General features: G+C 43.9%; 1 protein-coding gene across 1 annotated transcript in view; it reads right to left on the bottom strand.

Moving 5' to 3' along the window:
• Positions 1-18315, bottom strand: part of LOC122932216 (phospholipid phosphatase-related protein type 1-like) — a 193034-nt gene that overhangs the window by 33364 nt on the left and 141355 nt on the right. The window contains exon 5 of the mRNA XM_044286509.1: positions 12390-12640. Coding sequence (XP_044142444.1) covers positions 12390-12640 — 251 coding nt within the window. The remainder of the gene's footprint in view (positions 1-12389; positions 12641-18315) is intronic.

Raw genomic sequence — 18315 nt, 5'->3', positions numbered from 1 at the left:
TGTGATATACCTGTTGCCCCCCAAAAAACTGCTTGAGGGCTGCAATCTGCCTTCTTCCACAAAATTCTGATTCAGCGGTGTTTCTGTTAAATACTGATAAAGGGGTTCTATATAACTGTTTCCGCCAAATACTGATTGTGGAGTGCTGTTGCTATATACCTTCTTCCACCAAATACTGATTAAGGGCTGCGATACGCCTGCTTCCACAAAATACTGATTGAGAGGTGCCATATACCTGTTTCCGCCAAATACTGATTGAGGGGTGCTATACACCTTTTTCCGCCAAATACTGATTGAGGGGTGGTATATACTTTCTACCACCAAATACAGATTGAGGGAAGCGATACACCTGCTTCCACAAAATACTGATTGAGGGGTGCCATATTCCTGTTTCCGCCAAATACTGATTGAGGGGAGCCATATACCTTCTTTCACAAAATCCTGATTAAGGGGTGCTTTATACCTGTTTCTGCCAAATACTGATTGAGGGGTGCTATATACCAGATACCGCCAAAATACTGATTGAGGAATGCTATATACCTTCTTCCACCAAATACTGATTGAGGGCTGCGATACACCTGCTTCCACAAAATACTGATTGAGGGGTGTCATATACCTGTTTCCGCAAAATACTGATTGAGGGGTGCTAGTGCTATATACCTTCTTCCACAAAATACTGATTGAGGGGTGCTATTGCTATATACCTTCATCCAGCAAATACTGATTGAGGACTGCGATAAACCTGCTTCCACAAAATACTGATTGAGGGGTGCCATATACTTTCTTCCAAAAAATACTGATTTAGGGGTACTATTGCTATATACCTTCTTCCACCAAATACTGTTGAGGGCTGCGATACACATGCTTCCACAAAATACTGATTGAGAGGTGCCATATACCTGTTTTAGCCAATTGCTGATTGAGCGGTGCTATATACCTGTTACCGCCAAATACTGATTGAGAGGTGCTATATACCAATTTACATTAAATACTGATTGAGGGGTGCTATTGCTATATAACTTTTTCCACAAAATACTGATTAAGGGGCGCAATATACCTTCTTCCACAAATACTGCTCTTCTCTACGGATTTAGGCAGAGGGTCATTTAGAAAATGTCAGGCAGAGGAAGAGGCAAACCGTTCCGCAGGGATAGTAGGGGTCAGGTAGGTGCACCAGGCCGGAGCCTAAGTGGGAAGTTGGAGAAGACGCGTGCGATAACTTCAAAGGGCGCACCATAGTTGGTTGAGTGGCTCACTCAGCCTTCCGCTTCTGCACCCTCTTCATCCTCTATATCTGCACCCTCCTCACTCTCTGCTGTGTGCACCCCCAAAGACACCATCACCACCACCATAGCCCCTCCCCTTGAGTCAGAGGAATTATTTTCCCATCCATTCCCAGACCTTACCGATGTGCAGCCATTCTTGGCATCGGATGAAAAAGAGGAGGTAGCAACGGCCACCATCCAGCGGTCTGATCAGCCCAAGGTCCCCGTTGTTGATGCCTACTCCAAGATCTCTAATGTCAGTGGGGTGAAGGTGACGATGATGACGTGTCGATGGACTTCACGTGGATGCCCACAAGAGAGGAAGAGAAGGGGAGTTCAGAGGGAAAGCCGGAGCTGCAGATAGGGAGGAGAAGCAGGCAAAACTTGCAGTGCACAGGAGGCAAAAAGCAGACTGTAAATGTATCTGGAGTGAGCCATCCACCATGAACGGTCCCATCTTGCGCTCCCAGTATGCCGGCACATGGCTCCGCAGTGTGGGCTTTTTTTAATGTGTCAGCTGCTGATAATAGTGTTGCCATCTGCAGCCTGTGCTGTCAACACATAAGTTTTAAGAAGGCACCTGGCCTCCCATCACCGAGCCCAGTGGGAGCAACACTGTCAGAACCCACAAAGCCACACTCCCGGCACTCCATGTCCTGCCTTTTATCCTTCTCCTTTCTCCTCCCATTTGTCCTCCACTCCACTTTCCACCATGCCGGCGTTGCATTCATCTGGCAAAAGGCAGGCTTCCGTGGCCCAAATTTTCGAGCGTAAAAAAAATGATGACGCCGGATAATCCTCTTGCCCAATGGCTGAACGCTGGCTTATCGGAACTGCTATCCCGCCAACTACTGCCATTTAAATTGGTGGACTCGGATGCCTTTAGAAAATTTGTGGCCATTGGCACACTGCAATGGAAGGTCCCCAAAAGGAAATGTTTCTCCCAGAAGGGCATCCCAGAGCTATATGGCCACGTTCAGCGGCAAGTTAATATATCTCTGGCACACAGTGTTGGTGCCTAGATACATCTGACCACAGACACATGGTCTAGCAAACACGAGCAGGGAAGGTACATAACTTTTACTGCCCACTGGGTGAACCTTCCGACGGCCGTCAATCATGTAACCCGTGGTACCCCTGTGGATTTGGTGTTACCACCACGGATTGCATCCTCCGTCTCCTCCTCGGCTGACTCCTCCTTTTCCACTGCTTCCGCCTCTTCTGCTGCACCCCCAAGCTCCCCAGAACCTATTTGATGTGCCAGGTGAGATGTTGCCATGCTGTGCTGTCGCTGTTGTGCCTGGAAGCCAAGAGCCACACCAGTCCTGCACTGCTTTCAGCTATGCGGTCATAGGCCGATCAGTGGCTAACCCCGCTCAATTTGACAGTTGTTAAAGTGGTGTGCGACAACGGTGCAAATCTGCCAGGGGTGCAGAAACAGGGCAAAATGACACACATGCCGTGCATGGCACACGTCCTGAATGTCGTGCAGCGATTCGTTGCTAAATACCCCGAGGTCCAGGACGTCTTGCAGCAGGCCAGGAAAATATCTGGTGATTTTAGAAGATCTTACACGGCCATCGCTCACCTTGCTGATGTTCAACAGCGACAACAAATGCCCGTCAGACATCTGATTTGTGACTGCCCGACGCACTGGAACTCCACCTTGTATATGCTTGATAGGCTGCTCCAGCAGAAACCTGCCGTTAACGACTACTTGTACGAACTCTGCAGCAGGACAGGTTCTGGGGAGCTTGGTTTCTTTTGACCGTGCCAGTGGCTGCTCATGCGCAATGCATACAGACTTCTGTGGCCATTTGATGAGATCACCAAACTGGTCAGTCGCAGCCAGGGCACCATCAGTGACATCGTACCTTACACCTTATTTCTGGAGCGTGCATTACGTTGTGTCATTGATCAAGCCATCGAGGAGCAGGAGCTGGAAGATGAGGAAGTTGCAATGCTGAATGAATTCCCAGGGGGGGCTACTCCATCTGAGACAAGTCAGCAGAAGTCTGAAGAGGAGTCAGAGGAGGATGGTGGCTGAGGGGAGGAGGAGAAGGAGCAAGAAGAGCAGGCTTTAAACTTTTCGGGGAACCCTGATGTTGTCCGTGGATGGGGGGAGTAGACCGAGGAGGACATTCTCCTGGGTGATGAGCAGGAGCCTTTCCGCTCCACCGCCTCCAATTTAGTGCAAATGGGGACCTTCATGCTACAGTGTTTGAAAAAGGGACCCCCATATAAAAAGCATAAAGGGCAAGGACCAGTACTGGGTGGCAACGTACTTAGACCCCCGGTACAAACACAAAATGGTGGACATGTTACCAGCATCACAGAGGGCTGTCAGAATGTTGCATTTCCAGGCCTTGCTGCGAGAGATCCTCCTCTGATTGGCTATGCAAATGAGGTAAGCAGAGATTAGTTCAAGAGCTTGGCTGGGAGGCAGATGGGTGTGGCCATTGTCACAGAGAGATTCAAACCATGACAGAAATCCTAGCTGATCCACGCCTGATTCATCTTGACAAAGGTCAGTCTCTCCACATTTTGAGTGAACAGGCAAGTTCTTCTTGGGGTAACTATGGCCCTCGCCGCACTAAACACCCGCTCTGATGCCACACTACTGGCTGGGTAGGACAGCTTTTTCAGGGCAAATTCTGCCAGTTCCGACCACAAATCCAGTTTGGCTGCCCAGTATTCCAGCGGATCTTCAATGTGGGGTGGCAGGGTGCTCTCCAAATATACCACCACCTGCTGGTTCAGGTCCTGCTCCAAGTCTAACTGCTGCTGGTTAGTAGTTTCTTCATTTGGTGGGTGAAGAAAGCTGCTCATCAGCGACTCTAGAGTTGCTGCTGATGGAGCTGGAACTGCTCCTACCCCCCACCCTGCCACAGCAGCCATGGCAGAGAAACCTCAGTGCAGAGGTCTTTGCCGGTCAGACCTGCAAGAGGATGGACGATGGCGCAAATAGGCAGTGGCCAACTGACTGCATAGGATGTCTCTATAGTAGTTTAGTTTGTCCTCCCTCTCAGCGGGTGTAAAAAAGGCCCCCATTTTGGACTGGTAGCAAGGGTCCAACAAGGTGGAGAGCCAGAAGTCATCTCTCTGCCGAATGGTGACAATTTGGCTGTCACTACGCAAGGGTCCTCTGCCTCGTCTTCCTCATCCCCCTGTAGTTCCTCTGGCTGCTCCTGCTCCTCCTCTCCTGTCACCAGTGTAAAAAAACAACCCATTTTGCTACACATTGCTTGTGCTTCAATATCCTCCTCCAGTTCAGCACCCACAGGGCTCATGTGTCCATGAGATCTAGGCGCCATTTCTCCAGTCAGATTTACCAGCATCTGTTCTAGGACATGAAGCAGTGGAATGACTGGCGACTGACAAATAACATGGCGCCCTCAAAGGGCCTGAGCAAATGGCAGGTGTCACGAATGATCTGCCACTTGCTCACATCCAAGTTACACAGAGGACACCTCCTGTCCGCTTGGATCATCAAGAAATCGTTTATGGCCTTTCTCTTTTCGTATAGGTGGTCCAACATATGGAGGGTGGAATTTTAACGGATGGAAACGTCACATATCAGCCTATGTTGGAGTATGCTGTTCTGCCGCTGCAGCTCAAGGAGGGTGTGCTTTGCGTTGTACGAGTGACTGAAGTGCATACAAAGTTTCCTGGCCATTTTGAGGATGTCTTGCAGATGGGTGGAAGACTTCAGAGACCGCTTGACAACAGATTTGACACATGTGTCATGCAGAGCGCATGGCTCAGCCATCTTGGATGCAGCGCCGACACCATGGAGAAAGGCAGGATTTGATTTCTCGATGAAGGACACGGAGCAGTTCCTCCCCTTTGTAACTCTGTTCACCCAGGCAAACCAGGTGCAGAACAGCATGAGACTGCCGTGCCCTGCACATGTGGTATGCTGGAGGGGCATTGTGAATTGTCCCTGCAGTGGAGGCTGAGGACACGGTGGAAGATGGGGAGGGAGAGGCGGACATTGTCGCAGGACCAACGGCATGAAAACGTGGAAGCGGAAGCAGAGTCACCTTGCCAAGTAGCTGGTGTGGCTGTGCAGGAACCACATTAACCCGGTGGGCCGTAAAGGACATGTATTGTCCCTGACCTTAGTTACAGCTCCACACGTCGGTGCTGCCATGCACTTTGGCAGACACTGATAGGCTCAAGCACTGGCCCACATTCTGTTCTACATAGGCCATGGCTGGTAATGCCTTTTTGGCAAAGAAATGATGGCTTCGGACTCTCCACCTCGGCTCGGCAAAAGCCATCAGTTCTCTGAAAGGTGCAAAGTACACTACTTGGAAAGGGAGTGACTGCAGCACCAGCAACTTGGACAGGAGCACATTCATCTTTTGCGCCGTTGGATGAGTGCACGCATACTGTTGTCTCTTGGCAATCGCTTCGTTGATCGATTGCTAATGGAATGACTGACAAGGAGTAGAAGGAGGGGCATGAGCATCAGGTCCAGCAGATGATGGGATGGATAGTCAGCTCCCTTTGGCTGAGGTGATGGAGCCTCGACTGCCTGAAACCGGGTGAGTACCACTGGGTGATGCAGCGGTTGCTGCAGCAGGCTGGACAACCACATCTGAGCCACGGTTCTCCCAGGGCACTTTATGGTGATGCTGCATATGTTGACGCAGGGCCACAGTGCCAACATTGGCACCCTGGCCACGCTTCATCTTCTGCCCACAGATTCTACAAATGGCCATGTTCACCTCCTCCGGCGGCTTAACAAAAAACTGCCACACCACCGAGTAGGTGATTTTACCCCCAACACTCCACACTGACTGACTACTACCACTGCCTCCGTGAACCCCTGCACTACTACTTTCCAGGCAGGTAGGCTCCTGCGAAGGAGGTGGTTACCCCGGGCACGTTTGGTTCCCGACCTCCCACTGCTGCCACCCTGCTGACTCACGGCCATGCTAGCAACTTGCTGGCTTTGACGCTGCCTCACGAGCAAGCTGCCACCCTCTTCTCCCGATGATGATGAAGCCCCTAATTCACCTGGCTTCCAAGTACGATCAGCTACATCATCATCATCGAGTACTGTCTGTATGTCACTGATGTCCTCCTCAACGGTCTCTGGGTCAGAAACCTGACTGCTCGCAACACCAGCTCCCACACCATTCTCCTCATCACTACTTGCCCGCCTACCAGAGGAAGTGGCGGATGTCTCCTCCACATCTTGGCTGGCCAGTAGCTGCTGACTGTCCTCCAGTAGCTCCTCCTCACTGTATAGTGGAGCTAAGCCCAGAGCATATGATATTTCTCTGGCTGAGGAAGCAGAAAAGGACAGAGGCAGGTTGAGGACAGGTGAGGGCACAGGGCCTGCTCCTGGGACATGCCAACTAAAGGTTGTGTCTGACGAACCCTCCGACTCTTGTCGGGGGGTGTCTGATGTCACTTAGGACGAAAGGGATGACCGAGTCCACTCTTCAAGAACCACTGGGTTGCTGGTTCTTACACGACCGCTAGATGACACTGGGAGCTGAGGCCTCTCACGGAGACTCCTGCTACCACACCCCTTACTCTGCTGCGACCTGTGCCTGCGCCAGAAACATTTAGGCCTCTACCACTCCCCTGTGACATACTGTTAGATCAAATAAATAAATAAAAAGGAAATTAAAACACCCCAAAAAACTGCACCGCTGAACGGCAAATTTTAGATTTTTTTTGCCACTAGAATAAAAAAGGGCTTTATAACATAACTGCACTGCTGTACGGCAAATATATATTTTTATCCACTAATACATGCCAAAAAGAGCTTTAATTTTGTCACTTCACCACACAACGGCAAATACTTTTTCCTGTGACACTAATACACATTAAAAAGGGCTTTAGAACATATAACTGCACCGCTTTATGGCAAATATTATATATTTTTTTGCCACTAATACACTCCAAAAAGGGCTTTAGAACATATCACTGCACCGCTGAACGGCAAATAGGTCCTTACTTTTTTCTAGTTATACACTCCACAAAAGGCTTTAGAACATATAACTGCACCACTGAACGGCAAATAATATATATATTTTTGGCACTAATACATGCTAAAAAGGGCTTTAGAACATATAACTGCACTGATGAACGTCAAATATATATTTTTTTGCCACTAATACATTCCAAAAAGGGCTGTCATTTTCTCACTTCACCACACAACGGCTGATAAGCCCCTTTTTCCCATTAATACAAGGCAAAAAATGCTTTAGAACATATAACAGCACCGCACAAGGGCAAATAAGACGTAGACATACAGACGTGGACAAAATTGTTGGTACCCTTTGGTCAATGAAAGAAAAAGTCACAGAAATAACTTTAATCTGACAAAAGTAATAATAAATTAAAATTCTATAAATGTTAACCAATGAAAGTCAGACATTGTTTTTCAACCATGCTTCAACAGAATTATGTAAAAAAATAAACTCATGAAACAGGCATGGACAAAAATGATGGTACCCCTAACTTAATATTTTGTTGCGCAACCTTTTGAGGCAATCACTGCAATCAAACGCTTCCTGTAACTGTCAATGAGACATCTGCACCTCTCAGCAGGTATTTTGGCCCACTCCTCATGAGCAAACTGCTCCAGTTGTGTCCGGTTTGAAGGGTGCCTTTTCCAGACTGCATGTTTCAGCTCCTTCCAAAGATGCTCAATAGGATTGAGGTCAGGGCTCATAGAAGGCCACTTTAGAATAGTCCAATTTTTTCCTCTTAGCCATTCTTGGGTGTTTTTAGCGGTGTGTTTTGGGTCATTGTCCTGTTGCAAGACCCATGACCTGCGACTGAGACCAAGCTTTCTGACACTGGCTAGTACATTTCTCTCTAGAATTCCTTGATAGTCTTGAGATTTCATTGTACCCTGCACAGATTCAAGACACCCTGTGCCAGACGCAGCAAAGCAGCCCCAGAACATAACAGAGCCTCCTCCATGTTTCACAGTAGGGACAGTGTTCTTTTCTTGATATGCTTCATTTTTTCGTCTGTGAACATACAGCTGATGTGCCTTGGCAAAAACTTCGATTTTTGTCTCATCTGTCCACAGGACATTCTCCCAGAAGCTTTGTGGCTTGTCAACATGTAGTTTGGCATATTCCAGTCTTGCTTTTTTATGATTCGTTTTCAACAATGGTGTCCTCCTTGGTCGTCTCCCATGTAGTCCACTTTGGCTCAAACAACGACGGATGGTGCGATCTGACACTGATGTTCCTTGAGCATGAAGTTCACCTTGAATCTCTTTAGAAGTCTTTCTAGGCTCTTTTGTTACCATTCGGATTATCCGTCTCTTAGATTTGTCATCAATTTTCCTCCTGCGGCCACGTCCAGGGAGGTTGGCTACAGTCCCATGGATCTTAAACTTATGAATAATATGTGCAACTGTACTCACAGGAACATCTAGTTGCTTGGAGATGGTCTTATAGCCTTTACCTTTAACATGCTTGTCTATAATTTTCTTTCTGATCTCTTGAGACAGCTCTTTCCTTTGCTTCCTCTGGTCCATGTCGAGTGTGGTACACACCATATCACCAAACAACACAGTGATTACCTGGAGCCATATATATAGGCCCAATGGCTGATTACAAGGTTGTAGACACCTGTGATGCTAATTAGTGGACACACCTTGAATTAACATGTCCCTTTGGTCACATTATGTTCTGTGTTTTCTAGGGGTACCATCATTTTTGTCCATGCCTGTTTCATGAGTTTATTTTTTTACATAATTCTGTTGAAGCATGGTTGAAAAACAATGTCTGACTTTCATTGGTTAACATTTATAGAATTTTAATTTATTATTACTTTTGTCAGATTAAAGTTATTTCTGTGACCATTGTGACTTTTTCTTTCATTGACCAAAGGGTACCAACAATTTTGTCCACGTCTGTATTTCCTTGTAATAAACCCTGTTAATGGCTGTATCAACAACACTTGCATCCCAATAACAAGAACGGTTTGCTGGAATTACAGAGGTGTATAATGGAAATTTGGATCCGCAATCAGTGCAATAAGGTGTAATAGGATTGTTCCTATTACCCAGGCTGTAACCTCCCCTACTCAACCCTGTTCTGCTTCAATACTGTAGAAGGATTCCTCCCTATCCTTTCCCTGAACTTTTATACAGCAAAATAAAAGTTTTAACGTCTTTCCTAGCACTGTCCCTAGTGCCTGCTGACGTCTCTTCCTGCAGTGGAAAATGGCTGAATCCAAGATGGCTGAGGCTATTTATAGGGCTGTGTCATCACAGGGTTAGCTGGCTGCTGATTGGCTGCATGCATGGCATTGTGGGTGATCCCTCGTTCCTAGAGTTCCTTGCTCCATGTCCTAACACGTGCAACAGCCATTTTAGGAAAAAGTGTGATTCGTTACCACAAAGCGTGAGAAAATTTGGATTCGGTGCGAATTAAATTTTTCCTGAAATTCGGATCGAATTCCACTTTGTCAACTTCAATTTGCTCATCTTTACATACCTCATCTATAAAAATACAGTATTAAAATATTTTAAAAGTCCCTCCCTGATGCCGGATACGTCCATATGCTATGGAGCTGTCCGGTTATTAAGATTTTCTGGCAAAAGATATTTCAACATATGGGGTCAACAACTGTAAATAGTCCCTCTGTAACTATTGAAACTGCTATACTCTGACTTTTCCCCCCGGAGTTTAAACATAAAGCACTAAAACGTGAACAGATTTGGTGGTTGAAAGGACTCCTATTGGCCAAGGTATCAATTCTTAAGAACTGGATGTCAGATAGGGCCCCTACAATACAAGTATGGGAAAGACTAATGCAAAGAGTTAAAGAATTTGAGCTATATTAAGGAGAGAAACGCCGGATATAGTTGTAAGTTATACTATTGGAGTGGAATTGATCGTCAAATAATCCCAAAGTAAAATTCAATAGTCAATATTCCAATTATTTTGACAGGCACCCGCATACAATTGCATAAATTGCATAAAAGGCAAATATGGATTAATCCTTTAGTACATTGCCTAAATGAGGGCGAGATGCGCCCATTTCCTCTGTGACAGCCGTGGCCCGGCTCGGGGAGGGGGGGGGGGGGGATAAGGGAGGGGGGGTGGGAACAGAGTTGTGTATGGGAGAAGATAAATTAGTACTATCCTGCTGGGTACTTTATTTTTATACGGCAACAGGTCTTAATAGATTATTGCGCCATATTTATATATCTTTTGTAATTGGATTTATATCGGGAGATATGAAAGATATATATGTTTTGTTTCTTCTTTCCCATATATTTGTATATTGTTTATTATTGGAAAAAAATATAAAAATAAAGGTTTAAAAAAATATATATATATATATTTACAAACCGGATTCCAAAAAAGTTGGGACACTATACAAATCGTGAATAAAAACTGAATGCAATGATGTGGAGGTGCCAACTTCTAAAATTTTATTCAGAATAGAACATAAATCACGGAACAAAAGTTGAAACTGAGAAAATGTACAATTTTAAGGGAAAAATATGTTGAATCAGAATTTCATGGTGTCAACAAATCCCCAAAAAGTTGGGACAAGGCCATTTTCACCACTGTGTGGCATCTCCCCTTCTTCTTACAACACCCAACAGACGTCTGGGGACCGAGGAGACCAGTTTCTCAAGTTTAGAAATAGGAATGCTCTCCCATTCTTGTCTAATACAGGCCTCTAACTGTTCAATCGTCTTGGGCCTTCTTTGTTGCACCTTCCTCTTTATGATGCGCCAAATGTTCTCTACAGGTGAAAGATCTGGACTGCAGACTGGCCATTTCAGTACCCGGATCCTTCTCCTACGCAGCCATGATGTTGTGATTGATGCAGAATGTGGTTTGGCATTATCTTGTTGAAAAATGCAGGGTCTTCCCTGAAAGAGATAACGTCTGGATGGGAGCATATGTTGTTCTAGAACCTGAATATATTTTTCTGCATTGATGGTGCCTTTCCAGACATGCAAGCTGCCCATGCCACACGCACTCATGCAACCCCATACCATCAGAGATGCAGGCTTCTGAACTGAGCGTTGATAACAACTTGGGTCGTCCTTCTCCTTTTTGGTCCGGATGACAAGGCGTCCCAGATTTCCAAAAAGAACTTCGAATCGTGACTCGTCTGACCACAGAACAGTCTTCCATTTTGCCACACTCCATTTTAAATGATCCCTGGCCCAGTGAAAACGCCTGAGCTTGTGGATCTTGCTTAGAAATGGCTTCTTCTTTGCACTGTAGAGTTTCAGCTGGCAACGGCGGATGGCATGGTGGATTGTGTTCACTGACAATGGTTTCTGGAAGTATTCCTGAGCCCATTCTGTGATTTCCTTTACAGTAGCATTCCTGTTTGTGGTGCAGTGTCGTTTAAGGGCCCGGAGATCACGGGCATCCAGTATGGTTTTACGGCCTTGACCCTTACGCACAGAGATTGTTCCAGATTCTCAGAATCTTCGGATGATGTTATGCACAGTTGATGATGATAGATGCAAAGTCTTTGCAATTTTTCGCTGGGTAACACCTTTCTGATATTGCTCCACTATCTTTCTGCGCAACATTGTGGGAATTGGTGATCCTCTACCCATCTTGGCTTCTGAGAGACACTGCCACTCTGAGAAGCTCTTTTTATACCCAATCATGTTGCCAATTGACCTAATTAGTGTTAATTGGTCTTCCAGCTCTTCGTTATGCTCAAATTTACTTTTTCCAGCCTCTTATTGCTACTTGTCCCAACTTTTTGGGGATTTGTTGACACCATGAAAATTTTAATCAACGTATTTTTCCTTTAAAATGATACATTTACTCGGATTAAACGTTTGATCTGTCATCTACGTTCTATTACAAATAAAATATTGACATTTGCCATCTCCACATCATTGCATTCAGTTTGTATTTACAATTTGTTTAGTGTCCCAACTTTTTGGGAATTTGGTTTGTATTTTAAAATAATTAGTACCTTTACTACAGAAGAAAAAATGCAGAAGAAAAATGATTTATTAGAAATTTGGGGCACATTAAGCTCATTACAATAGACATTATTACAAAAAGCCTTCTGATTCATAAAGGGACGGCATTTTCAGCACAATTGCAAAAAAAGGGACAGAATTTAGTATGATATTTCACTTACTGTTGCATATAATGCAGAGTAAATACTTAAAGCAGCATGCTTGGATGGGAATGACCTCCTGGCCTTCTCAGTCACTTCAGGATCACCAGTGCAGATATTTCCATTGCTGATAAACTGGTGATGGGCCAGACAGTCTGTTCCAGTGTAATTTGGTTTACACACAGTTAAGAAATAGGGAGTGAGGTTGCCTGTCACTACTTGGCCTGCATTTACAAAAATGTCTGTTGCAAACAGACCGAATGCAAACACACCTGCAAAAAAAAAAAAAAGAAAGAAATGTCATTAGTACAATTTGGCTTTATGTGGTTATTTAGGATTGCATCATTGTAGCTGTGTATCAATTTATTACATTTATATAATTAAACATGTTAACCCCACTACCACCAACACACGCATTATTCAATCAAGCAGAACAGGACAATATTGTTTTAAAGGCTTAAGGTTGTGCGGTACAGAGCTGGACCGCTTCCGAGGGTTGAATCTCAGGCCAAACCATGCCACGTCAACAGCCACATCATGTGGTCTTTAAAAAAAGACCTTAATCAACTCTAGCTGTCAGCTAGCTGAATTGCAGGAGGATAAAGTGAGAACTGCATTTATAGTACTTCCAACTCTCACTATAGCTTTGGTTGAGTAAGATAATTAGGACTGGAGAGGACTGGGAGGAGGACACTTAAAGAGGACCTTTCATTACAATAAAAAATCTAAACTAAGTATGCTGACATGGAGAGCGGCGCCCAGGGATCTCCCTGCACTTACTATTATCCCTGGGCGCCGCTCTGTTCTCCCAGGTATAGGCTGCGGTATCTTCAGATTTTTGGCTCAACTAGGATGAGCCTGCTCTTGTTCTCCTGGGCGTCTCCTTCTCAGTCTATGAGCTGAGCTCTGCGATTGGCCAGCGCTCCAGCCTGGGAGAAGGAGACGCCCAGGAGAACAAGAGCAGGCTCATCCCAGTTGAGCCCAAAATCTGAAGATACCGGAGCCTATACCGGGAGAACGGAGCGGCGCCCAGGGATAATAGTAAGTGCAGGGAGTTCCCTGGGCGCCGCTCTCCATGTCAGCATACTTAGTTTAGATTTTTTTATTGTAATGAAAGGTCCTCTTTAAAGATCTTCCCCTTGTCTCTGTTCAGATTGCGATCATCCCAGGGAAAGGAATGAACTTAACTTGTTATGTTATTTCCCCCCATATCAATTGTAGAGTACAACTGTTCTCTTATTGTCACATATGAAAGAGTCTTTTTAAAAAAAAAAAAAATGAATGAGAAAATGATCATACGCTCATCTAATTACATTTCTATGAATAATTAGCTGCTTGAACCCTAATAAGCTGCAGTCAGTACTGACCATAGCACATAAGTTGTTTAACAGAAAAAATTGCAATGTAATACTTTTGCAATGTATTATTAATAGAAAAAAGGTATTTCACATCTATATGACCGTAATAAATTATGTATCAGTAGCAGTATATACAGTAAGAAAAACCCTAAAACACAATATCACAAATGTCACCTGCCAATACAAAAATAGTAAAACAAAAATTATGCCAATATACACTATAAGCTGTTTAGCAAAAAAGAAGACCTTGTACTGTTACACTGATGGAAAAATAAAAATGTTATGGGGCTTGGAATGTGGTGGCAGAAATTTTTTTTTTTTTATTTAAAAAAAAAAGTGTTTTAATTGTTTAAGCAGTATAACCTAATAAAAACAATATAAATCTGGTATCATCATAATTGTACTGACAATGTCAATGTCATCAAATTTCTCCCCTCAATTTCTAAACTAACTTTCTCTCTGAAATGTGTCATTCATCTTGTTCAAACTAAAGAGTAAATTGATTCTAAAATTTGAAAACTTCACCCGAATCTTAAAAAAAAAAAGCTATGAAGAGAGAGCAAAAGAGACAATCGTCACATTTAAACTGCTCAGTACTTCTCTAAAATGTTGCATATGGTGCTTCTGAGTGATTCTTGGTGAGTGAGAGTTACGCTGGGTTCACACCTGAGCGTTGCGCAAACGCGCGTTTTACGCGCGTTTTTGTCGCGCATTTTTATGCGCGTTTTTTGTAATAGTAAACGCGCGTTTGACGCGCGTTTGTGTGATTGACTACAGTGTCCTATGGCCACAAACGCGCGTCAAAACGCCCAGCGATCGTACGCGCTGTAAAACGCCCAGGTGTGAACCATTCCCATAGGGAATCATTGGTTTCTCCTTGTTGAGCGTTTTACAGCGCGTAGGAACGCGCTGTAAAACGCTCAGGTGTGAACCCAGCCTTAGGGAACATAATCTTCTGTTTCTATGTTTATGTTAAGTGCAGACATGATGAGCAGCTAGTCTTCACCCACTAGCTCAGAAAGTACTGAGAATGTGAGATGAAGCATGCAAGTTAAAAAATGATTATATATGTCAGATATGAGTCACATAATGGCTAAATATATTGATATAACTTATGTATACATATCTAGGCAGCTAAAAAAAGGGGGAGAGGAAGAAAAATTTTACTGGGAATTAAGGCTAAAATTAGTTATATCATTAGTGAGTTCAAATGCACTTAAAGTTGTGTGCCAGCAAAATTTATTTGAGAACAAATTTGAAGTCCACCATAAAAAGTAACATTTTCTGAAACTTTTTTTTATAGTTTTTCTAGAAAGATTTATTTATTTTTCATGCACAAAGATGTATTTTTTTGTCCGAATCCGATCCACATTTTTTGCGCGTCAGATAAAGAAGACCCATTAACTGTAATGGGACTGCAAAAGATGTGACAGCACACCCGTATGCGCGTACATTCCAGGGCCCTTCAACAAAATAGAACATGTCACATTCAACACTCGTATAGCTCGATGGAGCAGAAACATGCATGCGTGTCTGCTGCTCCACTCAAATGGGGGAATGGACCGATCAGATAAATATCATCTATCCTGTGGATAGGGGATAAGTTGTTACAATAGGACAAACCCTTTAAGGTAAACCTTTAGTAACTCAAAAGAAAACTGGGTCAAGGCAAGAAAATATGTTTTACTAATAGATCCATATGTCAACTTCTCTAGTCTTTCATACAAGTCTCATATTGGGAAATTTGAATCAAGTTTTTGAACTTTCATTCACCTGTACCCAAAATTAGAGCAGTTCACATTATACTTTGCATTGAATGGTGCTCATTTCCAGCTGTCTTATGTTACAATATGGCACTATATGTACAATGCCTATTGCCAGGTAATACAGTATCCAGTCCCTAATGCCTAACTGTACAGTCGTGGCCAAAAGTTTTGAGAATTACATAAATATTGGAAATTGGAAAAGTTGCTGCTTACGTTTTTATAATAGCAATTTGCATATACTCCAAAATGTTATGAAGAGTGATCAGATGAATTGCATTGTCCTTCTTTGCCATGAAAATTAACTTAATCCCCAAAAAACTTTCCACTGCATTTCATTGCTGTCATTAAAGGACCTGCTGAGATCATTTCAGTAATCGTCTTGTTAACTCAGGTGAGAATGTTGACGAGCACAAGGCTGGAGATCATTATGTCAGGCTGATTGGGTTAAAATGGCAGACTTGACTTGTTAAAAGGAGGGTGATGCTTGAAATAATTGTTCTTCCATTGTTAACCATGGTGAACTGCAAAGAAACGTGTGGAGTCATCATTGCGTTGCATAAAAATGGCTTCACAGGCAAGGATATTGTGGCTACTAAGATTGCACCTCAATCAACAATTTATAGGATCATCAAGAACTTCAAGGAAAGAGGTTCAATTCTTGTTAAGAAGGCTTCAGGGCATCCAAGAAAGTCCAGTAAGCACCAGGATCGTCTCCTAAAGAGGATTCAGCTGCGGGATCGGAGTGCCACCAGTGCAGAGCTTGCTCAGGAATGGCAGCAGGCAGGTGTGAGCGCATCTGCACGCACAGTGAGCCGAAGACTTTTGGAAGATGGCCTGGTGTCAAGAAGGGCAGCAAAGAAGCCACTTCTCTCCAAAAAAAAATCAGGGACAGATTGATCTGCAGAAAATATGGTGAATGGACTGCTGAGGACTGGGGCAAAGTCATATTCTCCGATGAAGCCTCTTTTCGATTGTTTGGGGCATCAGGAAAAAGGCTTGTCCGAGGAAGAAAAGGTGAGCGCTACCATCAGTCCTGTGTCATGCCAACAGTAAAGCATGCTGAGACCATTTATGTGTGGGGTTGCTTCTCATCCAAGGGAGTGGGCTCACTCACAATTTTGCCCAAAAACACAGTTATGAATAAAGAATGGTACCAAAACACCCTCCAGCAGCAACTTCTTCCAACAATCCAACAACAGTTTGGTGAAGAACAATGACTTTTTCCAGCACGATGGAGCACCTGATGGCAAAACTGATAACTAAGTGGCTCGGGGACCAAAACGTTGACATTTTGGGTCCATGGCCTGGAAACATGGCCAGATCTTAATCCCATTGAGAACTTGTGGTCAATCCTCAAGAGGCGGGTAGACAAACAAAAACCCACTAATTCTGACAAACTCCAAGAAGTGATTATGAAATAATGGGTTGCTATCAGTCAGGAATTGGCCCAGAAGTTGATTGAGAGCATGCCCAGTCGAATTGCAGAGGTCCTGAAAAAGAAGGACCAACACTGCAAATACTGACTCTTTGCATAAATGTCATGTAATTATCGATAAAAGCCTTTGAAACGTATGAAGTGCGTGTAATTATATTTCACTACATCACAGAAACAACTGAAACAAATATCTAAAAGCAGTTTAGCAGCAAACTTTGTGAAAACTAATATTTGTGTCATTCTCAAAACTTTTGGCCACGACTGTATACTGCTGTGTAATACCCAGATGTGCACAGCAAATACAATAACATAGTTGGTTTTTTTTTGCATGTCATTGTGAACATTCTTCATATGATGTGAAGAGCTTGTTATTCTTCATCTAGTAACATGCCTCCTATAGATAATGCTGGACATCATATCACTCCATAGAAGAGGGTTCCTTTGAATGATATTCGTTGGATTTCCATTTATCATAAAATAATATGCCGCCTCTGTCACAATTCAAGACAGTTTATGCACAATTCTATCAGTACTATTCTTCTGGGCAAAACAACTATGGCAGAAACCCTGACTTCCCTCATTAAAAGTCAAAGGGTAGGGGATTCATTAGGTTCTGTTGGTAAGTTTACAAAGACGTCTTAGGGAGATCTCATTATGATGTAAACATATAAATGGACTGTACAGACAAACTTGTAGGTTTTTATACCTAGACCTGCGACTGGGACAAGAAGGCATCCTCTACATCTAGAGGAAAGAAGGTTTGACCATAGTCATAAAAGGGGATTCTTTCCTGTAAGAGCAGCAGTTAGATTTATTTTTATTTTAGATATTTCCTAATGGAAGGGTAAGGTCGAGGGAGGGGGGTATTGGAGGTGATTGCTGTGTTTCTGTATGTTTTATATTGTTTGCTAAACATTTTAAAAATATATATATATCTGTCACAACCAGACAGCTGAGAAGCTCTGACAGAAGCCTTTCAGAACCTCCTCCTTGAGTTTTTCTTTGTTTTGGTTTTCAGTTCCTCATCTTGTTAGCCTCTCTCAGCTGTCATGTAGTTGGACTTATTGCATCCCTTTAAATTCCTCCCCATAATGCATTAGTGTGCGGTTTATACAGCTTCCTGGAGAGTGTGTGCAGGCTGATCCTATTTCCCAGTCTTCTACAAGTTAAGTGTTGTTCATTCATTTGTGATTTTCTGTTTGCTGGATCCCAGGTGACCCTGACTCCCTCCGTGTCTAGTGTAGGGAGCTGGTGGTCGTGTCCCTTCACTATTGTAGGGTGTTCAGGTGTTATATAGTCGAGGTACGAGGATATGCGATCATCCACCATTGGGATTATCGCATAGGCTGAGCAGTAAGGGAGAGAGCCAGGTCTGATGCAGGGGTCTC

The sequence above is a fragment of the Bufo gargarizans genome, chromosome 1, assembly GCF_014858855.1.
Source record: "Bufo gargarizans isolate SCDJY-AF-19 chromosome 1, ASM1485885v1, whole genome shotgun sequence".
NCBI classification, from domain to species: Eukaryota; Metazoa; Chordata; class Amphibia; order Anura; family Bufonidae; genus Bufo; species Bufo gargarizans.
Note: the sequence above shows the minus strand (reverse complement) of the source record. Positions and strands in the feature narration are given on the sequence as shown.